The following is a 24,829-nucleotide window of genomic DNA, read 5'->3' as shown; positions in this document are numbered from 1 at the left end:
CAAAACCACCCGCGACAATGTTTTTGCCCCATCAGGCATTGGGAACTTAACCCAGAATTCCAATGGGTGGCAGAGACTGCAGGAACTGTGGGATAGTTACCCACAGTGCACTGCTCCGTAAGTCAATGCTAGGTAGTGAGGACACACTCCACTGACTTAATGCGCTTAGTGTGGACATATACAATTGACTGTATAAACTCAATTTCTAAAAACTACTTCTATAAAATCGACCAAATTTCGTAGTGTAGACATACCCTCAGAAGCTCTCAAGCTTTGATCCACAGAACAGTGTGATCAGACAAACTGCTATATAAGTCTAACTTGTTCCCAGCTGCTAAACCACTTAAAAAAAGAAGCTAAAAATACATTACTTTCTTACTATTACTTTCCATACAAGAAACGACAGTAGTGGCTATAGGCTTGCTAAATAATCATGAATGGGAAGCAAGATGGTGTATGTGTAATTGTGAGTGGAATAGGAGTTGTTCACACGACACTATTAAAGAGTGGTACACACAATGACAAAGAAGTTAGATTTTCCTTTGAACGCAAGTAGATACTCTTGTGATAGTTCCGAACAATTGAAGACTATAGATATCCTTTGACCCAGATGCCTCCTCACCAAGCGTGAAAAGGTCCTCAGGTGAAATTTACATATGGAAATGCTTAATTACAGTTTCAAGGCAGGTAAGAATTAAACTGTTCCAGAACTGAAATATGGCTTTTATTAGTATACCAAAACCCATGTAAGCTCACAGCATATCACTGAAAAAAGTAGCATAAATTCATCTGAAGACAGATATGGCTACTTCAGTTTTTACTGCATCAATACAAATTAAAAACAATATAAAACTGTTTCCTATACCCATTTTCATCAGTGTCATTATCTGGTGGTCCTTACTTTCATGGTGTTAGAGATGCAAGCTGATTCACAAAGCATGATTTTTTTCTGTCATAATGCTAAACTGTATTGAACAGATTTGCACAATAAGCAAAACCACCACAAAAATGCAGCAAGTGCTAACAATAGCTGAAATATTGAAAAAGCAATTTAATCATTTAAAAATTACAATTTGATAGCACCTATGGAAGCTTTGAAGGGGAAGAAGAAAAATGTCATACTTACGATAAGCATTCATGGCTCTCTCTTTCTTTAAATATGAAGATGTAAGTCATCCCAAAATAAAATAAGAAAAAAATCATTAATGTGCTAGACCATTTAAAAGAAAAAAAAAATGTACTTTCTTAATGCAGCTTTTGCAGATAAATTACAATGAAGGCCAACTTTTCCATTTTTACATAGTAAAAAGTATACAGCCTTTATGATTTTCTGCAAAAGCTGGAAGTGCTGACAAAGAAGTGCTGATAACAATTAATACCAGAAGGTTAACGTAAAGACAACCCTGGTATTACTTGAAGGAAAGGGATCAATTCTTAAAGATGATTAAGGCTTGACAGACTGGTCTCAGGGATGCCACACAAAACCTTGATTTTTGCATGTTAGCAGCTCCTAGAATTTTAAGAGCTGTAGTTCCAAAAATCAACATTTTGGGCTAATTTGGCAAAATCCTCTGGCTAGCCAAAATTTCCTAAAGTTCTGATCATAACATGAAGAACAGGCAAAGCAGTTTTCATCAACTGAATCCATCACAAGTGGTTTTTTGTTAGCAGATGGAAGAAGAGAAATTGAAATTTCCACTTCAAGACATGGATAAGACTAAATATTGACCTGTTGCTAGGTCTTTCCAGGTAATAAACACACAAAGAAACAAGTTATTATTGATATGCTAACTCACCAATTTGAGAAATGAAACAATTCAACATATCTTTATGTCAACAGTGCAGTTGTTTGTTGAGAGCACTCCAAAAAGAGGAAGAGTTTGAATGGCACATCTGAAATATTCAGTGCCACAGACCAGATGCTGCAAGTCATTTCGACAATTCAATAAGAGATTTTCTAATTGACACAAATAGAGTATTTGGTAAAGAAACCAAAATACTGCCACAAAAGAAAACAAATGTGAGAGGCAGTACCACTGCAGACAATGCAGCGTAAGCTCAACAGCATTTTAAAAACTTAGAATCTGGGCTTTAAGAATAAGTCTCCCATCTAGCTATAGAGACACAGGAATTGTTACAGATAAGATCATATATCATTCTAGTGTGGTGTCTTGCGCCTGACAGTTGCTAGTACCTGAAGTTTCAGAGGAAGGTGGAAAATGCACGTTGCCAATTGTATACTGCTGTACCTGGGGGGGAATTTCTTCTGGGTCATTTCTGGGCAGTCAGCTTATGCCCTTGATTGCGTTTTGATTATTATTTTCATTAACATCAGGGAAGTGACTCCATAGTTGAGGTTTAGAGATCCATTCTATTTCTGACCCCTTTTAAAAACCTGCATTGGGACTGAAAATTCTCATGCTAAAATCTCAGGCCACAGGTGAAATTTCTTACAGGATGCTGGAAATAAATTGCTCCAGCTGTTTTTGAGTTATAGGGCTCTGAGAAGTTAGTGCTTGATTTTTAACAAAGTATCTAACTTTGAGAAGCCATAACTCAAAAACTGCTGCTTTTTAGGGTTCAAACTTCCCATGCACTTTGTCCACCACAGTGCATAGGCTAGTTTTTACATTTAACAAATTCACTTACAACACATTTTGTTTCATGCACATAAGTAGACAACTCATCTCTTTATTTAAATCTTACTAAATATGCCCACTTTAAATGACCTCACAGCAAGATATCAGAAATCAATATGTGGAAATTCTTCAAATTCCAATTATTTAAGGTCTCCTTCATAATAACCTTGAGGTTTTCCATGAAAGTGAATCTTCCTTTAACAGAAATTTCTAAGCACCTTCAGAACATAAGAGTGTTGCTTGGAATAAAATGCAACAATAGCACCAGAATAGAAGTGTAAATTTCCCCAAGTTCATTTCAATGGGGGTAGTAAACTGAAGTCTAACAACTCTGGTATTTAAGTTACCAACTGTTTCATCACCATCAGTGTCACTGACAACATCTGATTAATATGCTTATCCAGTGTGCTTGGTTTCATTTGGAAGGCCATCCCAAACGAAATGAAGTTGTGATTGCAAATATAAAATACGCAAACATGTTCTGAAGTTTGATAATTCTGCTCTTCACCAACAAGATTTCCTCCTCCTCCTTGCTCTCTCTCTTCCACCACTGTGAGAACTGTCCTGACAGAGACAAGGAAGTTCTGGTTTGGTAGTGGCAGCAGAGTCTTGAACCCTAGAGGTTCTCTCTCTTTAAGAAGAGGGGAGACATTTGCATTTGGCTCCCCATTCTCTGGGCCAACTGGGGGAGATGGAAGAAAGGAATTCCACAATCCCACTGAGACTCCTGGATGTATCAAGGTAGCTCGACATGTGCAATTTGTAACATGTACACAGAGGGGAGGAAACCACCTCTAGGGATGGAGTGAGAGTGGCCTCTTCATCTGTACTCCAGAGAAGGGTCTTAGAGCAGGGGGACACTATTTCTCTCACATAGTGCCACACCTAACACCGACTACCCCTAGAGCAGGTGAAGAAATGGCAGACTACACTCTAGGACTCCATCCCCAGGGAAGCAGATAGGCAATAAAAGAGAACTGGTCCTTGCTCAGACATGATGCACTACATCTTATGAACATATACATACTGCAGGTGAAGACCACCACTGCCTCCCCTTTCTATCTGGAGAAGACTCCCTCAAGGTCCTGACCCCTCTCCTTCAGCTGTCAGATGCTGCCATCAAGTACCCCCCTGTTTTCTAGGCTTGTTACAAAGGAAAGTGTTAGTAAACAGGTATAAATCATAGTATATTTTTGAACCAGATTAGTATAATGGCCAAGATCACAATAATTCAATTATTCTTGAAAGCGTAAGACTTAAATATAACCTCGCATAAAGGTGGCTATAATCAAACCTCCTTTCTGAAATCCATGTTTATACATTTACCTGTTTAGTCATTGCTTTTTCATTAATCCACACAACAGAAAGAAAACCAATGGTATGTATCTGTATGACGATTGTGAATTTATTCATTTTGGAAAACTTGCACAACTACCCTTGGCTTTTGGCCATCCCAATCACACACACAACAACATTTACACCAACATATGCCAGGCGAACCTGATCTCATGAACCACTAAAGCTAGATAAAGTTACTTTGTCACCTTAGAAAGCCTGGAATCCCAGAGAACCTTGTTTTTAGCTCTGGCTATTAAGAAGATATCTTTCTTATCTTTTACCTCGTCTTAGTTCAGTGCCATTTAAAGGGTAAACTTCAAATATGGTTCTATTGAACCACTTGTTTGCAGGTTTCTGTACTGGACTTCTAAAATTTTGAAAAAATAAAGTAATTTGAATGCTGTACCTGACTTAGAATGTTACAAGTAATAATGCAGAGATGAACTCTGCTTGATTATCCAAGACTGGTTCAAAACTGCAGGTCATGGACGTGATACAAAATAAAGGTACTTTTCACATGAAACCAAGTATTTCCTAATTTATTTATAATTGTCAATAAATATGAAAAACTAAGGCTTTTTAGTTTTTTAGAACTTGGCAACTTTTATGTTCAAACGTACGTACATACCAAGATACTAGAAAGTTAATTTTGTTTCAATAATCCAAGAACTGATTGCATCGAACATGATATTAACAGTTACTTCAAATCATGATTAACTAAACTCCTTCAATAAAAATAGAATATATGACTATTATATAATGAAGACAAAGGCAAGGTGGAGTATGTTTTGTTGAACGCTTTGTTGGAGTTTATATTCAAATGCATCTCTGCTTCTAAAATGTGCAATTTACCTGCTAATCTGTTTTTTTCCAAGTTCCACAATATGCCAGTCCAGACAGAAGATAAGAAAGGCTCCAAACAGCGGAGAGAGCCAGAAAATAAAATTAGAATCCTTAGAACTTCACTCACTTATAAATGTGTAGGCTTAGTTGAACGTGCCAAGTTGTAAGCTTCCCAAACAATAGTGAAGTAGTTTCATGCAGCGGAGAGTCTGAATTTATTCTTAGTTCTGGATTTAACAAAAATTTTTTATGGGGGATTGAGGGGTGATATAAAATTCCTGACTAACCTCACAAATAGTGTGCCTCAACTCTGACCTGGAGCAATCAACTAACGGAGCTAAAAAACCAGTTTGGCCTACATGCAATTCTTGGCTTTTCAGGCTGCCAAATGCAGTGAGTTTTGAATGAGATCATCCATCTCTTCAGAACTGGAATGAGGTCAAAAAGGAAAGAAGAGTGACCCTGCCTATAAAGTGGTACCATCTCATAAGTCAAATTCCAAATCTAAAAAAAAAAAAAAAAAAAAAAAAAAAAAGGGGGGGGGGGGAGGAGGGATGACCCAAAAACTGAACAAAAAACAACTGAGTTATAAACAGCATGCCTCTGATTTTTTAATAAAATTATAAAGTTAGTGGATGAAAGGTAAAGTACATATAAATATTTGGATTTTAGTAAGACACTTGATACAGAATCAACACACCACTTTCAAAATGTATTAAAATTTGCATGGATATGGACACTCACATAAATAAAAGAGTACTAAAGTTCAGAGTGGAGAAGGAGAGGATGAGGAAGTACCCATAGAAACCTAAATTAGATATGGTTGTATTTTACATCTTCATTACTGGAAACAGTTACCACCACCATAATAAAATCTGCAGGTCTGACCACCAATGGAGTACAAAGGAAACAGCTACTTAGAGAGTAGAAATGACCAGGAAAAAAGAAAAAAAAAGAGAAAAAAGATTAATTTGGAGAAAATGCAAATTAGTGTTCAGGGTTGGGTGGGGTGGAATTGGGAACAGATATTTAATGGGAGAGAAATCTGAAGAACAGCTGAGCAGTGGACAGCAAATTAGACAAGTTTTATGCTACAAAGGCAGAGGTGTCACATAGCAGTGAAGCAACTGTCCTCTACATAGTTTTTATGCAACTACACCCAGAAGACTGAACTCAGTTTAGAACGCTTCACTACCGATACATTCAAGAAAGTTCAGAGAACTGTAACCAAAATAATCTAGGATCTTTAAAGAGGTTTAAGAAAAGGCTAGCACCTTATACATTTCCAGATAAATCTGAACCATGGATTCAACTATATAATCTGGTGGACTATAACTCCTTTGCCAAACCTTCAGTAGCATGAATAGTAGCCTGGGACCATGTCACATGAAAAAAAAAAAAAAAAACATTAGTTTACACTTTACATGAGTTCCTTAGACTACCCAGACTTTTATTGCTAGCCTTAAAGAATAATTTTGCAGTTCTGTTAGCTATTAAGATGCAAATAACCTATAAAGAGAGTACACACAGACGTTTCATCAGCAGAGCGTTCAAAGGTTTTCTTCGGAACTCCATCAATCTTGTGCACTGGGTTAGTGGTTGAAGAACTTTCTACATTTGGAGAGGATTGGTTAAGGTCCAATGCATCGCTTGGTATGAACCATAATTAATGTATTTCTTCAGCTATCTATGCAATCTATACAATCCAGAAAAAAAGTGTGTCTGGATTTTCACTGAGAAATGAAGCTAGAAATTCTACTGCAGAATAAACTGCTGAGTTTGACGAGGATTATTTCCAGGTCCTCTCTATTTCCAGAAGGAAAAACTTGAGAAGCCTGGTCAGCTTTCCTAAGCAGATTCAGGTTTAAGTTTTCTTGCACCTTCTCACTTTGTCATGAGCATTCATCACTAAGGGCTTGTTTACACTTGAAACTCTACAGCAGCACAGCTGAAGTAGCACTTCAGTGTAGACACTACCTATGCCAACTGAAAGGGTTCTCCCGTTGACATAAGTAATCCACCTCTTCCATTAACCTAGTGCTGTCTATGATGGGAATTAGATCGGCTTACATTATCAGCCAGGGCTATGAATTTTTCACACCCCGGAAGGACGTAGCTGTGTCAACCTAACTTCTTGGTGTAGACTGGGCCTAAGACCAAGAGAGGTGCTCTGTCCTCCACATTTGAAGTAATACAAGTCTCATTCCAAACTGGCTCCAAAGTTCACTTCCCCTATGTTTCTTCCAATATTCAGGATGTTTTAGCAGTAGATTTTGGTGCTGAGGACTTGAACATTCAAGAAAATGCTAACGTACAAACGATAAGTCAGGAACTATAGTGGAAACAAACTATGGCTAACAGGACATCTTACCATATGATGGAATGTTGACTTACTTTAACCCAGAACCTAGCTACTATCAGGCATGAACAACTGCACCAAATACCTGTCACAGAGTTGCCCACTTGAAGATTAGACTTCTGCCTCAGCAACTGGACAAAAAATCTTGGTGACACATTTAAGTGAGTCCTATCCATCAAGAATAAGTGGCCGATACATATAATAATTTTATTGTACTACTAATATTTCCTATTTATAAAAGCTACAATGAAAGCCACTGTTTATGCACTATTTATAGCTTTAAGACATGAATCTAAATTGGGAGCATTTTCTTTCTTGCTTATGGTTTGTTTGGTTTTTTTTTTTTTTTAAAACTGCCATCTCAATTTTTTCCCCTTAACAGATGCTTCAGGGAGGGTCCAAAGGAAGTGGGGTAGAGACATGGTACTCTTCTTCTGGTATCTAGAACTGACAACTGATGGAAACATTGAGGATGTCTCCTGGAGAAACTGTAATTCTTCAGTTTTCCTTTGTGTATTTTATATGTCATGGTCTGCACTTTCAGTCTGCCAGTTGAGCGCTGAATAACCGTTTTCAGAACAGAACCCTGTCCAGCCTTAGAATGCTGATTCTCAGAAGCCAAAAGCCAGTAACTGAATGGAAGCATTTCCAGTTCCATTGCGACAGGATATTTAAAAAAGAAAACACTTTACAAAGCACCTTTCATAGAATTTTTCCTCAATTAGTTCATTCACAAAGAGAAATAAAAATGACTATGACTGGTCATCAGCTCAGGGTAAGAACTCTCCTGTGACTTGGCCAGGCCTTTTTAGCAGTGATAAACACCAATTATAGACACTAGAACTAAACAATATATCAGAAGTTTCTGTATTAATTCTATCCTTGGATGGGAAGATTTATTAGAAGAAAAATAACTTGCAACTGTACAGGTTACGACAGATACTTCGTTGAAAACAGCTAGATTCCTTTTCCTATAACACCCATCCTAGACTGTTGCAGCATGCTAATGGCATTATAATTAAGAGAGAAAACACTTTTATTCCAAATCTCCATTCTGAATAGTTAATATCAGAAGAGTTGACAGTTTTTCAAAGAGACATTAAGGGCCCAAGAGCAAACTATCCCTCTGAGTAGGAAAGACAGAAAGTATGACAAGAGACCACATGGGCATAACCAGGAGATCTTCAATGATCTGAAACTCTAAAAAGAATCCTACAAAAAGTGGAAACTAGGTCAAATTACAGAGTATGAAAAACAAACACCACAAGTATGTAGGGACAAAATTAGAAAGGCCAAGACACAAAATGAGATTAAATAAGCTAGAAACAAAGGGTAACAAGAAAATATTCTACAAACACACTAGAAGCAAGAGGAAGATCAAGGACAGGGTTGGCCTGTCACTCAATGAGGGGGGAAAAACAATAACAGAAAATGTGTAATGGCAGAAGTGCCAAATGATTTTTTTGTTTTAGTTTTCACAAAAAGTTTAGTAGCAATTGGACATCTAACATTGAATGCCAGTTAAATTAGGTCAGATCAGAGGCTAAAACAGGGAAAGAACAAGTTAAAAACTAGACAAGTTAGATGTCTTCAAGTCATCAGGCCCAGATGAAATACATTCTAGAATACTCAAGGAGTTGACTGAGGAGGTATCTGCGGCATTAGCGATTATCTTAAAAAAGTCATGGAAGATGGGAGAGATTCCAGAGGACTGGAAAAGGGGCAAATATAGTGCCAATCTTAACTTCAGTACCCAGAAAGATAATGGAGCAAATAATTAAGCAATCAATTTGCAGTCACCTAGAAGATAAAAGGACAGGGTGGATAAAAATATATGATTAAAAAAAAAATCGATTTAAAAATAATTTTATCAAAAAAATTGATTTGAGGAAAAAACCTATCAAAAGATAGTTTTAAGTAAGATACATTATAGCTCAAAAGATCTCTCATCATGGAATAGGGATGATAAATTCTAATTCTATATACACCTCTACCTTGATAGAACGCTGTCCTCGGGAGCCAAAAAATCTTACCGCGTTATAGGTGAAACCGTGTTATAATCGAACTTGCTTTGGCCTCGAGCATTTCTGTTATTAATAATCAGCAAACATGCCTGGCCCTGCCTCCTATCCAACACCCACCTACTTCCCGTCCCAACTGACCCCCGACTCATCCAACCCCCTCCGCTCCTTGTCCTCTATCTCCTCCAGAGACCCTGTACCTAACCACCCCTCCCAAGACCCCACCCGCTATCTAAGCCCCACTGCTCCTTGTCCCCTGACCGTCCCCTCCAGAGACCCCCCCCGTCCCTAATCACCCCCAGGACTCTTATGCCCTATCCAACGCCTCCATTCCCTGTACCCTGACCACCCCATCCCCAGAACCTCCAAACCATCCAACCCCCCCTGCTCCCTGACCGCCCCCGGAGGCCCTCCTGCCCCTTATCCAACCCCTCTGCCCCGGCCCAGCACCCATAACATGCCGCGCAGAGCAGCGTGTCAGAGCCAGATACGCTGATGCACTGATCCACCAGAGCGCACAGCCCTGCCCCCCAGAGCACTGCTTTACCATGTTATATCCCAATTCGTGTTATATCGGGGTAGAGGTGCAGTATGAAACAATATATTCATGTAATGTTTAAGAAAAGTTTTGTAAATGAGTTTCAATAGTTCATGGATTAGGGACCCAATCTTATGGGGTTCCACAGGCTTCTGTATAGATTATTTAGGTTAATCTTTCTATCTACCCAATGGGAGTCAGTGTTCAGTCTAGAAGATACCATCAGAGACGCTTAGTCTTGCAGTTCTCAGGCTGTGGATTTGTCTCCCCTGAGGTAACATGCTTGTTAACAGCAAAAATGGTTTTACATAAATAAATAAATATATAGAGGTGAGAAATAACAGACCTCAACTCTACTGTCCCTCTGCAAATTTGCATACACACAGTCAATCCCTTACCTCTCTCTAAAAGTGCAAAGTTTCAAAAAGTTCAATGAACAGAAGATTGTTGGGGGCGGAATAGATCTGGACAAGGAGAAGAAGCCTGGAGATAAATGTGAGAAGCAAGGGACATATGCTGTTGAAGAAAAAAATCCAGAATACTTAATGTTGTTGTTTTAAATAAAACAATTTAAATGTCTGTCTAGTGATGTCCTCCTCCTAATACAGCAGGGCAAGAAAATCCTCCAAATATTAATGATTAACCTGTTGAATTGGAGATAGTTCACCTCCCAATGACTTCATAAATAGCTGCTTCAATACCTTTGGTAAATGAAATAACCAAACAATCATTCATTTTCTGATATAGCTGTAAAACTAGTCTGAAAAGTTCTCAAAATAAATCGCTGTTTAAAAACGTATAGTGTGTACTTTCTAAAAATGAAACGTAAATCTATCTCGGAGTTGTGAAGAATATGTATTAAGGTTATAACAATCAACAGGAATGCACTTTTATATAAAAAAAACATGATTAAATCGAGTCTGACTAGTGATTTAAATCAAATCGATTCAAATCAAATCCACCCCGTAAAAGGATAAGTAACAGTCAGCATGTATTTGTCAAGAACAAATTGTGTCAAACCAACCTAATAGCTTTCTTTGACAGGGTAACAAGCCTTGTGGATGGGAGGAAAGTGATAGATGTGGTATATCTTGACTTAAGCAAGGATTCTGATACTGTCTCGTATGACCTTCTCATAAACAAACTAGGGAAAATACAACCTAGATGGAGCTACCATAAGGTGGGTGCATAACAGGTTGGAAAACCATTCTCAGAGAGCTGTTATCAGTAATTCACAGTCAAGCTGGAAGGGCATATCAAGAGGGGTGCTGCAGGAATCAGTGATGGGTCCAGTTATGTTCAATATCTTCATCAATGATTTAGATAATAGCATGGAGAGTACACTTATAAAGTTTGCAGATGATACCAAGCTGAGAGGGTTTGCAAGTGCTTTGGAGAACAGGATTAAAATCAAAATGATCTAGACAAACTGGAGAAATGGTCTGAAGTACATAGGATGAAATTCAATAAGGACAAATTCCAAGTACTCCACTTAGGAAGGATCAACTGCACCAATACAAAATGGGAAATGACTGCCTAGGAAGGAGTACTGTGGAAAGGGATCTGGGGGTCATAGTGGATCACAAGCTAAATGAGAGTCAACAGTTTAACACAGTTACAAAAAAAGCAAACATCATTATGGGATGTATTAGCAGGAGCGTTGTAAGCAAGACACGAGAAGTAATTCTTCTGTTCTATTCCACGCTGATTAGGCCTCAACTAAAGTATTGTGTCCAGTTCTGGGCACATTTCAGGAAAGATGTGGACAAATTGGAGAAAGTCCACAGAAAAGCAACACAAATTATTAAAGGTCTAGATAACGTCATCTATGAGAGAAGATTTCAAGACTAAACAATGTTTTCAAAGAGAAGAGAGGTCTGAGGGTGGTACACGATAACACTTTTGCAAGTATGTAGAAGATAGTTACAAGGAGGGGGCAAATTGTTTTTGTTAATCTCTGAGAATAGAACAAGCAGCAATGGGTTTAAATTGCAGCCAGGGAGGTTTAGGTTGGCCATTAGGAATAAGTTCCTGTCAGAATAGTTAAACGCTGGAATAAATTGCCTAGGGAGGTTGTGGAATCTCCACCACTGGAGATTTTAAAGAGTAGGTTAGACAAACACCTGACAGGGACGGTCTAGATAATATTTAGTCCTGCCATGAGTACAGGGAACTGGACGAGATGACCTCTCAAGGTCCCTTCCAGTCCTAGGATATTGTTGGTCTGATCACAGAGAATCCACTTCCACAAGTTAGCTCACTATCCCCAACACTGGGGGAGGGTAAAAAGAGAATTGTGATCTCTCGCAGAGCAGTCAGAATCTGATATTGTTGCCCATCACAGGTCTGTCAAGGGGAAAAAGAAAAGGGTTTTCAAAGGAAGACATGTTTTGGAGGTAAGAAAGGAAAAAACTGGGTGTTAGAAAGCAAGCAAACTAAATTTCTGGTGGGAGAGAAAGGGAAGAAAGAGGTCTCACATTAGAAGCAAGTAGGGTATGAGGGAAAAAAATGATACATGAGTAAAGCATTAGGGATCACTGAGAGTTACAGTGGGGTCAAGAGAGTAAGCCAGAAGAGGGAATCATTGGTAGCTGATAGGGGTGTAGCTGGGAGCTAAAGTTACACATCTAGAAAACTAGTCAATTCCACCCTGATGAAATAAAGTTAGTATCAAGTAGGCAACCAGTGGCTCTCACATCCCAAGCATATTTTTTCTTCATTTTGATACCCCAGACCAGTGGTTCCCAAACTTTTACAACCTGTGAACCCCTTTCACTGAAGTGTCAAGTCTTGTGACCCCCCCCCCCCGAAAAATGAATATTTCCAGGGATTTTCTCCTTTACCTGAGTATAAATTATAAAAGTAGTGATCTTGGAAATATAAAATTTGTTTTTATGACATGCTTATTACGCATTATTACTGTATTTTTATTACATTCTGAAAATGGCAACACTCTTCCAAGATCTCACTTTCGTAGTATGTATCACTCTGAATAAGCCTATTATAAGACAAGGCTCCTATGTTTCAAGGAGCAGCATGAAGGTATTTAAGAAGCCAACTCAAAGAGTTCCTCCTACACGAGTATTCAGGTCTTGAGCAGTCCAGGCAAACAGTGCACATTACAACAAAGCTTAAACTTGTTCTTCATAATAATTTTAAAGACAATACTAGCTGCCTATTTAATTTTAAAAACAGCAAAAAACATCCACCTCCCTTTCCATTTCTTATACCAAGTCTTGAAGTTTAAATCTCCTCGGTGTGATAGATAGGCTTGCTTTGATCTGCTTAGCTGCTGGTCCCGTGCTGCCCAGGGACAGCTCTGTCCACCATTAGGGAATTCCCTCCCCTCCCCCCCCAAGAACCCCCTGTAACATTTTGTGAACCCCAATTTGGGAACCACTGCCCCAGACCCATTATCAGCTGGATACTCTCTCTTCATTGGATTTCTGAAATGGACTTAATATCACCCCACAACTAAATGTTATTTTCAGGCAGCACAAAAGGAGTGCACTAAGATATAACAGAGCAACTGACACCACTTCTCCACCATCCATTATGATACACATACTAGAAGGTAGGTCAAACAAGGCTTGTATTTAGAATAGCTAAAATAGAACCCTAAAGCCCTAATCCTACAAACACACATTTGCTTAACTTTACTCAGATGCTTGAAGTTAAGCATGTGCATATTCACACAACAGTGGCCTAAAACGTACTGAGGATTGAGTTTCTGACTTTGGTAAGGTCGGAGGTCTTTTTCTGCAGTAAAAGCAGCAGCCAGAGTAAAAACAGCAGCTATGAGCTAAGTTGCAGAGAGTCACATCCTCAGGTTCCATCAATTGCATCAGAACAGAGTAATATCGGACTGCTAAGAAGGTGTTCCTGTCCTAATCGTACCCACTATCACCAGATAAAGAAACAGATATTAAGATTTTTAAAAGAAAACTGATAACTTTCTGTCTAGCAAGAAACCACTTATCAATAGTTGTGATTGTGAAATCCATACTTCTCTCTTGTTTTGATATTATCTGTATTATCCTGTCTGGTTTTTAATTGTTTCTGTCTGCTGTGTAAACTGGTTTCATAACATTTAAATTGACTCTTGTACATAGGGGGGAAATGGGCTAGGACTGGTTAAAGAATTGTTTCGTAATGGGCTTGCATTGTTTTGTAGTATTTTAGTCTAAAATGACTGGTTAAGATATAGCTAAATAGGACCCAAGTTTTAACTATATAAATTGGGGTAGAAAAGGAAGTTCTTTAGAACCTAACTCCAGAACACGGCCCAAGATCAGAGCTGCCAAAACCATCACACCTTGATGATCATACCGTACAGAAGCTGGAGCCCCAGACAACTTGATCCTGACTGGCCACCAGGAAAAGTCTGTCCCCCTTACTGGGAGTGGTGAGCACTGTATGCTTAGCATCTGTACTCTGTTGATCAACTGTTAATAAACACAGGTTAAGGATATTACTGTTTCACTGGGAAAAGGTCTGGCAAACCAGCAGAAGGTGCCTGTGCCTAGGACAGGTAAGAGTGAGTGCCTTACGTCCCGAGCCCAGGACGGGAAAGGATGGGGTGCCTAAATTTACAGGGTTATGCCTTGAGCCCCCGGTACAGTAAAGGTGGGGTGCCCTAGATTCTGTGGGTAACACCTTAACCTCCACAACCAGTTACTCTAGCAAAGACCTGCCCCTTCATTACTGCTCAGTTTTAAATTGCATTTTAAGTATTACTCAGGCAATGGGACATTTCTAATAGATAAGTAACTGCTGGGAAGTTGAAAGCCTAATTAATTATTTCAGTATTTTACTCTTTTTCCTCAGTGTTATTCTTTCATAATGAATTTTTTTAAACGTGAGAATGGTGGTAACGCCATATCAGCAAATTTAAGAGATTGCCTGTAGAGCAATCTCAATTCTTTTTGCTTTCAAAAATGTCATTATGTTACTAATGAGCAACTGACTCAATACAATTAAAAGCAAGTAAAGGAGGTGAGGGACAACACTTAAGTTAGACAACTGATTTGTGAAGCTGTAATAAATAAAAAGTCCATTCTTTGAGAAATGATATAAAGAAAGTCTCCCGACTGGATATTAAAGTCTTTTTAAAATGAAAGGTTTTTTGCCTGGTCTGTGAGGAAAACCCAACTTTAAGAACAAACTTGAAGCCTCACACTTCTGAGACAACTAGAGACCAGGTGAGTTACAAGATACCATGTTTGATTTCTAGTAATACAGGTGGGAAAGAAGGTCACTAAATGTGTCATTAAGATGGCATCCCTCATTGAGGCAGTTCTTATTGCCAACCAAGGATGCAGTCTGATGACACCAGATAGAAATAACAGAAGAAAACACTAGCCATTGAAGTTCTATTATTATAAAGTTCTGTAATCTTAGACTAACCGAAAAAAGATTAACTACAGTTCAGTTAACCAAAAGAGAATAAGAACTGTAGAACCTGCCTAACAATTTTGAAACCTTTCTGATTTACAGTACTTTCTAGTAAGAAGTTACCTACTTGTACCAAATTATAACAGCAACTTTACTATTATTGGTTTTACTTATGTTTATTATATTTAAATCCTCACATAAAAATGCAAATAATGTTCCTTCGTAACTAGAGTTAGTTATTTCTAATTTATAATCACACTGGAGTTTTTCTCCAAATTTAAGGTCAGTTGTACGGAACTAGGGAAGATGAGCCACATTTTCCTTTTAAATTGCAGAGGGAAAAAAGACTTTGCAGGTCAGGCAACCTTAAATACACACAGTTCATAATACGTGCATATTAACTTCACTTAGAAGTTAAATTGTAAGTATAGCTGTATTTCAAAAAAATAAAGTGTATTGTGTACATTTAACAATTTTAACAATGTTTCAAAAGGCTCAAAATACCAGCATTGGACAATTTTCTGGGGATTTCATTTTCAGATAAAATGGTGAAACAAAGCAACTGAATTGCAAATTACACAAGCATTCAAAACTTTTTTTTTAAAGACAATTACTTACAATAAGTTTACTGAAAATTTAGAAGTGTGAAGTTTATACATTAGACATTAAAATCACATTACATTACCTTTTTATGTTTTGCTCCACGGAAGTGTGACTGAAGGCTTATAGAACTCATACATGGAACTTTACAAACCTAAAGAAATTAATTACAGTCAGTTACGCTACAGCCAACTTTTCTATAAAAATACTGTTGTGCAAGCACAGCAAATAGGTCTGCAGTTATGGACGAAAACCATTCATTATATTTTACTATTTTAAGAAACTGGTGAAGGCCTCTTTGAAGAAGGCTTGTGTGAGAAATTTAAAGTAAGACACCAGTGAGTGACAAAGAGCAGTACATAACTAATCACATTAAGCCTACTTAGACATCAGGAAAGTGAAGATATTAAAAACAGCACCAGATCTGTGTAAACTGTTTTTTTTTTTTTTTAAACTATCAATTAACTAGTTTCTGGAATCCCCTCCCCCCCAGATTTTTGACAGTATCCTTTTAACTCAGTAGTTCCCACACTATTCTGCAGAGTATTGGTGGGTGGTCTGTGCTGAAATAGATGATCACATGATGCAACGGGCACAGAGAAGGAGCTGTAAACAAGAAGGACTGTAACGCCAACACAAGGGGGGGTTTACAGTGTGGGAGGAGGGCTCTGGGCTGGGCCTTGGACAGCGGGTTGGAGTGCAGGAAGGGGTGAGGGCTGCAAGCTCTGAGAGGGAGTATGGGTGCAGGAGGGGGTCCGGGCTGAGGTAGAGTGTGGAGGTGTGGGGGGCTGGCTCTGAGAGGAGGCTGAGGTTCAGGACGCGGGGGGGTTGTAATGCTGGTTCCGGGACGGGGCTCAGGACTGTGGTGCAGCCTCCCGCCCAGTAGCACTTACCTTGGGCGGCTCCCGGTCGACGGCACAGCGAGGCTAAGGCAGACTCCCTGCCTGCCCCAGCCCCACGCTGCTCCCGGAAGGGACCAGCACGCTAATGCGGCCCCTGGGGAGAGTGGGGAACACGTGGCTCCGCGCGCTGCCCCTCTCTGCAAGCACCGCCCCCATAGCTCCCATTGGCCACAGCTCCCCATCCCCAATGCGAGCTGCGGGGGAGGTGCTTGCAGGCATGGACACTAATACTATACAAATAATAGATGACCAGGATTCTATTCTGGGTCACTTGAGCCTGAAGCCTCTGGGCCTTTCTAGGTTGGCTTCTTATCTGATTAAACGGAAAGGTTTGAAGGACACATGACAACTTCAGGCACTCTCTAGGATTCAAGTGTTCACAGGAACATTGCTGAGGAAATTTTGCAGTCAAGCCAACTGTGGACTTTTTGAATCGGTCATACTTATCCTTGAAAGACATGGAACAATTTATTCTGAAGCAACTTGGGTACAAGTAAGAAAAAGGATCCCATGTTATAAAGTAGATGACTTAATCCAGAAAGTGGAGAAGCCATCCTAGATCTATTTTCTAATTGGGAGGAAATGAATTGTGCTAACACTGATCACAAACGACTTCAGTTCAGCACCTGAAGGAACAGGTTCATGGTACACAGCAGGAACAGGTTATTAAGAACATACACACACTCTTTAAGAAATTTAATATGGGACCTAACTAGAAGTGCTTAACACTCTGTTTTTTCAACATGGCTGGGGGAGGGGACCAATATTTAATTTCTCCTGTTGTCACATATCTAATTTTGTGTTTGCTTTCTGGCTCTCTTGCAGGCTACCAGCATCATCCACATTAGTGAAAAGTTACCTGGTTCCTGCACTTTGACCCCTAGGGTCTAACAAGTGAAGATCATAATACTGCACCGAATGACAGACCTAAGTTCAGGAGTAAAATGTACTCACTAGATCACACAAAACAATGTTATATAATCATACTTTAAAAAACCACCAAGAAATCCACTCACCTCACAATAAAATATCTTTTTCTCAGATTCTTGTTTAACATCTTCTGGTTTAGCATCATCCACATTGGTGGTGCTCATCTTGTAAAAGTGGATCAGAGCACTTTAAAAAACAATGAATTCACATCTTATTTACACATTTATTTTTTCAGATTAAAACGATTAGTGGAAGAACACCTATATGTAAATTATTAGATACTTGAACTGCAGAAAACATCTGAATAGAATCTCTAACACAAAGCAAAAGCATTTTCTACGGTGGTCTTAATTATGCAATATTTTTACCACAAAAACAAGGACGAATATTTAGTTAAAGTCCAATAAGCTACTAAAAGATATTTGATCTTATTTGTTCACTGTATCTATCTTAGACACATACACTTCTTTGTAGTTATCTGTAGTTTTATGGCTTACAATCTTTTACAAATTGAAACGAGGAACACGATTCATTAAATTCATTTTCTTTAAAATACTCAACTGCTCTATCACCACACTTGCTTCAGTTATATTGGGGCTTTTCCGAACACAGAAGATGCACCAATTTTTTAATTAAAGGTGTGACTGTTAAACCTATTTAGTTAAAACTGGGCAACTTTGTGTCTGGACACTCTTATCACACGTGCAAGCTAAACTAATATGTACCCATCATTCAAGTGTTAATTTCAATATGATAAAATTCTAAGTTTGCCCACTAAAAAAAGTATGTTACTTATTGCTATATGAGCTAAAAATGTATTTTGGTACCATGTAAATATCCATGGTGCCTATGTTTTTCTATAATATATCTCATATTCAATCTGTTTTCATACAACTGTGTGCCAAGTTATCTGCATTTTATTCTGTTTTACTGACATCAGTAAAAGTATCAGGTATGTGTTACAGTTAAGGTGATCACCTGCGTAACTGGCAATTGCTGATAGCTTTCAAGCCCAAGGCAGAAAAACGGAAAGTTATAATTTCCTGTTTCTTTTCAACACCAGTCCTTTTACACATTCTTCTATATCAGAAGTGAGGTAATGATTTGTAAATACCACTATTACTCAGCATTAATAAATTTAGCCATTATTAATCAAGCTAAATAAGTCCTGTCTTCTCAATGAAGAAATATTAACATAGTCAATTCAGAAGTACACTGACTACATTTGAAATATTTTCACTGCTTGATAGTTAACAGGAAACAAGAATTATCATCCATTCACTGAAACCAAAGCTAACCAATATCCCAGCGGACACCTCCCTGCCATGGCAAGGGAAAACCAGCTAGCTGGCGATGATGATAGTTACCTTTCGCCACCATAGCAAGGTTGGGACCAAGATATCAGACCAGCACATTTGAGTGGTGGCAGAGATCATAGGCATCCCCGCACAGGACTGTGACAGTGGAGAGTGAGTAGCTTCACTAGAGCAAGTGCATTGGGCACCACTATCAGCATGGTTCTCAGGAGGTGTTAAGCAGGTCCGGATTACCAACACAAAGAACAAAGTGCTGGGGAGTGGGAGGATCCTCCTTTCCAACCCCTGAGTTACACAGTAATATAAAAAGGCCATAGTCACCAGCTGGGGGAGAGAAGGAGAGTAGAACTCAGAGCCTCAGGCCAGAGGAGATGGGAGGGCGTCAGAGGAACGTGGATGCTACAAAGAGACAAGAGCCACTGTAAGCTAGGAGACTGACAACAGTACAGTCCCCCGTGCCGTGCCGTGCCCTGCCCCCCAGGCCCTCTGCCACAGCCCCTCCCCCATCTCCCAGCCCCCTCCCCGTGCCCTGCCCCCCAGGCCCTCTGCCACAGCCCCTCCCCCATCTCCCAGCCCCCTCCCCGTGGCTTGTCTGCCCCCGTGCCCTGCCCCCCGGCCCTTCTCCCCGTGCCCGGCCGAACTCCCTCCCAGCCCATGCAGATGAGACCAGGGCGCCCCCTCCCCGCTCCACTCACCGGCCGGCGCGGGGACGCTCCCGAAGAAAACGCCAGCAACAGTACCTCAGGGAATGCGCAACTACATCCGGGACCCCAACTCGAAACGTCACTTCCGCCGCTAACTACGGAGCCCGCGAGACTGAGCACGGTTATGGTACGTAAGGAGGAGGGGGGAAGGGATTGACGTCGGGACTCCCTCCCAGCCAATGAGAGAAAGAGATTCTTACAACCAGCCAATAGGAGGGGGAGAGAGGAAGCCTCTAACCAATAGGAGGACCGGGATCTCAGGCCGCTCCCTGTACTGGCAACAGTTGAAGTGGGTGCGGGTCCAGGGCGCCTTCCCATCTCGGGGGCCGGAAGCGGGTCTGTGTGTGGCTACGGTCACCGCGGGGCTCCTCCTTAGAGCGAAGGCTTCCCCTATCCCCTCCCCCGCAGTATGGGAGGCGGGATAGCTCAGTGGTTTAAGCATTGGCCCGCTAAACCCAGAGGTGTGAGTTCAGCCCTGGGGGGGCGTATCACACACACAGAGACATCAGTTCTAGGCGGACCTCTAAACGGCAATTCAAATTGTAACAATGGTGCGTGTGATTGACAGTGAAGAGCGCTGCCAACTCGCATGTTTTTATCACAAGTCACCTAGTACTGGGGCCCTGTCCTTGAAACCCTGACTCTTGAAGTCCCATTTACGGGACAATCTCAGCTTTAATCTTTTTACATTTCTAGCCTCTATGCTTATGGAGAAAACTTGCCTGCAAATGTGATTCCTAGTGGTTCAAACAACAAATGCAAAGAACTCATAACTTACTATGATTTTTAAGTATCAGAGGGGCAGCGGTGTTAGTCTGGATCTGTAAAAAGCAACAAAGAGTCCTGTGGCACTTTATAGAATAACAGATGTATTGGAGCATAAGCTTTGTTGGGTGAATACCGTCTGACGATGTGGTTATTCCATGTTTGTGCCATGCGTTTGATGAAGTGGGTATTCATCCACGAAAGCTTATGCTCCAATACATCTGTTAGTCTATAAGGTGCCACAGGACTCTATGTATGATTTTTAAGCCAATCTTATAAGTTTTTGGGGCCTGGCACTGGTTTCTGCACCAATAATCTATGCCTAGGCTATTGCAGCATTTAGGCCTCAATTCAGTGGGACATGAGCAGGAGAATACTTCCAGACACACTTCAGATTTGAGTTATTATCATGGGCTTTTTTTTTTTTTGCATTTTCAATGTCCTTTGGCTGCTGGGAATTTACCAGAAGTCAGTGACCTTTCCAGTTCATTTCCTGGTCACAAACAAGCCTTATGGAAGTGCTAGTATTGCTTATTATATTCCCAGAGTTTTTAGTTTTCAATATTTGGAGAACAAATTGAGATTTGATATGCACACAGGATCCTTACCATCCACAATGTTTATTTTGAACACACATTTCTGCTGCTGCTGCTATCTCCTCAGAAAGTGTTCAACCTTATTACAATACTATTGGGTTGCTTGCGTTTTTACTGGCAAACTGTCCATGTGGATTGCTGTATGTGCTGGTATACAAATATGGTATGGCTCTCTGCCAGGGGATAGAAAGACAACAAAGATGTCTCAGATTCATCTTGTCATTGTGCAGTTTGAATTCACCACTTAGTAAAACCTGTTGTTTTGCTAATTTGACTGTAGACTTTTTATTCTTTACAGAGAAAAGAGAAATGAAAATGTATTGATTATTTTTCATGTAAAAGTAAATATTTATTATCAAATGCTTAATTTGACATTTCTCAACAGTATTAAATGCAAGCTATAATTTAAGAAATACACATGAAAGCTCTAAAAGCGGTGTGGAAAAGTACAAAATTACATTCTAGTACACGTATTTAAAATGAAGAAAATATAGTAACTTAATTTTAATGAAACATTTCTTTCTGAAGAAAATTCCAAGTTAAAAAACATATAAATTTTCTTGCCTGCTTTTAATTAGCTTGCTATTGATATAGTTTTTGGTCACAGAATACAGGGGAGCCTGGCTGTTGTAAATCAAAGTTTGTCTTAAATCTACTTCGTCTTTCTAAAAATCAGAAGTAATTGAGCCTATACGTTAAAAAAACCCTGATTTTGTATTTTTACCCTTTGATTTCTTTGTGCAAATAATTGTTAATTTGTTCAGAGTTATTAAATGCAACAAAAATTTTAAACTATATGTAAAGAAATTGGAATCAGCCATTGTGCCTAATTGCTGTCATAATTTGTGAAATACTTCTTATTTACAGACATGGATTCTGCATACCACAACATATTGCAGCTCATCTTACATTTTGCTTATTTCAGATATATGCCCAATTTCCATTCTAGTGTGTGTATTCAAAAAATATTGCTATCAGTTAACGCAAACTGAACACATTTTGTTCATTCCAGAAGCACAAGACTTTAAAAGATAATGCCACATGAACTGGGATATGCTTCTCATTTAATTTATACCAAAAGCTGTCTTCTCTTTTGAAATGTTATGTTGCTCACCTGAATGGGGTAGAGTTTTCTTTTATAAATTCATTAACAATAAAGGAGTAGGTTAGAGTTTCAAGCTCACACTTACCCCAGTGGTGGCATTGTTGTGCTCTATACTGTCACAGATTCAAGTATCTTATGTAATTCTCATTGTAATTCATTCTTTGCTTGGACCCAAAGTCCAAGCATCGTTACATATCTACATAATGTTCCTGACCATTACATTTTGCTTGAGGATCTCTTGTTTAGCTGATTGATGTGAAAACACTCATACAGATAGATAACTCTCTAATGCCTGTTCATGTGCACATGCTGAAAAGTACAGGTAATTTAAATTAACTTTGGCCCCAATCCTACAAATATGTCCAGCAGTCTTAACTTAAAGCATGTGAGTAGTCCTTCTAGAGTGAATGGGACTACTCACATGATTAAAGCCTCATTTTAAGGTTTTGCAAGATAGGGTGGCCTTTGGCATCAACTTGTGCACCAAAATATTAATAACAATTCTAAGATATTTATGTGATTTAAGCATTTTAAAAAACTATCAATCACTTTGGAAGAAACTAATACTGTACCCCCTTTTCTGTAGGTTTGTTAATACAAACATAGAAGACTTCAGGATGCCATACTTCTAGTAGACTTTGTGTTTGGTATGGAGAACAACAGCAGCCATGAAATATAGACAGGACATCTGCTGAGATTTGCATGGCATATTTTACAGCAAAATGTGTGCCTTAGTGCTCAGTTCACATAGCTGAAGGCCCAAAACAGAACTTGTTCTCTCCAAAAAGTGCTTCTCTTTCCACTGATTTCTTCTTTTTCCCCTTTTAAAAGATTTTTATGTATGTGTTTAATGTCTTGTAATAACAATGTCAAAATAAATAAGGAAACAATAATAGAAGAATGTAAATCTTAGTCTAACACTGTCAGTTCAGAAGAAATTCCCAGATAATCAAGAAGGAGAGAAATTCAAGGAGTCTGCTGAGCTAGAGGAATTGATGAAACACGAGGGTATAGAGAGAAAAGCAACTGGGGGGGTTAAGAAGAATAACAAAGATTGTGGCCAGCACATCCCTCAGCCTGCACCGCTTTCTGCAGCCCCCATTGGCCTGGAGCGGCGAACCGCAGCCAGTGGGAGCCACAATTGGCTGAACCTGCGGATACGGCAGGTAAACAAACCAGCCTGGCCCGCCAAGGGCTTTCCCTGAACAAGCGGCGGACCGGCTTTGAGAACCATTGACTTAGAACATGTAAAACAGAGAGGTGGGCAGGGGTGGAATAGCAAAGAATGGTGGAGAAAATTGGGATGAAGAGAGAGATTGGGAACAGAAATAGGGAAGATGGACTTGGGTAGAGAGAGAGAGAGAGAGACTCAGGAAGAGTGAGGGGAAAGGACAGAAGAAAACTGGAGTGTAGGTCTACAACAAAAAGTACGCTAAGTAACATTAGATATGTGTAAAAGAGCCAACTCAAGGTGAAATAGGGGGAGAAAAGCAGAATCATATTTTAAGAAGTCTGGAGAAAAAAGGAGAGAACAAAAATCTGAAAAGTTTAAAAATCCAGAAGATTAGCATGGGATTAGAATGCTGCTCCTGGAAACAGTGGGAACAAGATGGATCAAGAAAAAATGGAGTGAGAAAAAGGAGAGAAGGAAGAACAAAAAAGAAAAGATAGTAAATTCTGTTTATTTTTTATTTTACCAAAGTTTTACGACAATGTTATATGAAGAAGTATTTACAATGATGATGTGTACTCTGTATATAAGCACGCTATATATAAAGATATATTCACAATATAGTGGCACTGATGAGGAATGTGTTGATCTGGTGGGAGCTCTGGGCCTTCAGTCTACTTCAAGTAAATGAAAACTCTGTGCCTCTGGCCTCAGCTTGACCAGTTGCAAAAGTCTCTACCTCTTCCTCCTAAGGTGCAAGTTATTGAAATCTGCTTCCATAGCCACACGTCTAACTTCACACACAGCCTTGCAAGGCCTAGAAGAGAAAAAAAAAACTCCAATGTTTCCAATGGGATATTCTCTACAAGCTGTGCCTCAGTCTGTTTTCCTCATAATCAGAAAAGAAAAGTTTTCCATCTCCAATTGGAACTTTAATTTTAAGGAGGGCAAAGGACAAATAGCTCAGTTCTCCATTATTTTTAACTTACATAACACTTTGAGCGACGTGTAGTTTTCCTCACACCAGGGAATTAATATATTCACAAGCCTTGAAAAGTATCATCTGAAGCTGTTTCAATTTAGTGGTTATCAAATCCATTGTGAGACCTTTTCTTAAGAGATACCTGTGGTGTGTGAAATTTGACCCTGAGCAGAGGGCCAGCACAAGATCTATGTACTGTCCTACTAGAGATCTACTTTGGCTTCAACATATGGATTAAGGAGGGCTTAAATTATGCACAGGGCATATTCCTTACCACCTGGTTGATGCCTTCACTTTAGTAATGTCAGAGCTAGGGATCTGAGGGAAGATCAGACAGGTCCTTTAAACCTCAACATTTCAGGGCTCAGCCCTCCTCAACATTTTATTTGCAGGTGCACAAGTTTCAAACACTTCCCATTTGGTCCAGACTCAACCCTCAGGTTTCAGTTTCTAATATAGTCTAATGATCTGTATTTAGAGTGAAGAGACATGCATTTCATTACCATGTTTAAAACAGGTTCCAAGAAGGCAGTCTTTTCTATAAGAGCTTGGGTCTGATCCTTCCATTTTGCCACTTGAATATTCAAATCCCCAAACTGATGATCTATTAAAACTAGTTTTCCAGC

The 24,829-nt window shown here is 39.4% G+C and overlaps 1 protein-coding gene across 1 annotated transcript in view; it reads right to left on the bottom strand.

Moving 5' to 3' along the window:
• LOC117872713 overlaps positions 1 to 19,679 on the bottom strand; it is a 53,428-nt gene extending 33,749 nt beyond the window's left edge. Inside the window, exons 1-5 of the mRNA XM_034761442.1 lie at positions 19,576 to 19,679; positions 19,202 to 19,279; positions 17,651 to 17,750; positions 15,818 to 15,886; positions 1,127 to 1,151 (exon numbers count right to left, since the gene is read on the bottom strand). Of these exons, the coding sequence (XP_034617333.1) occupies positions 1,127 to 1,151; positions 15,818 to 15,886; positions 17,651 to 17,728 (172 nt within the window). The 5' untranslated portion in view covers positions 17,729 to 17,750; positions 19,202 to 19,279; positions 19,576 to 19,679. The remainder of the gene's footprint in view (positions 1 to 1,126; positions 1,152 to 15,817; positions 15,887 to 17,650; positions 17,751 to 19,201; positions 19,280 to 19,575) is intronic.
• Positions 19,680 to 24,829: the final 5,150 nt, after the last annotated feature.

This window comes from Trachemys scripta, chromosome 2, assembly GCF_013100865.1.
Source record: "Trachemys scripta elegans isolate TJP31775 chromosome 2, CAS_Tse_1.0, whole genome shotgun sequence".
In the NCBI taxonomy this organism is placed as follows: Eukaryota; Metazoa; Chordata; order Testudines; family Emydidae; genus Trachemys; species Trachemys scripta.
Note: the sequence above shows the minus strand (reverse complement) of the source record. Positions and strands in the feature narration are given on the sequence as shown.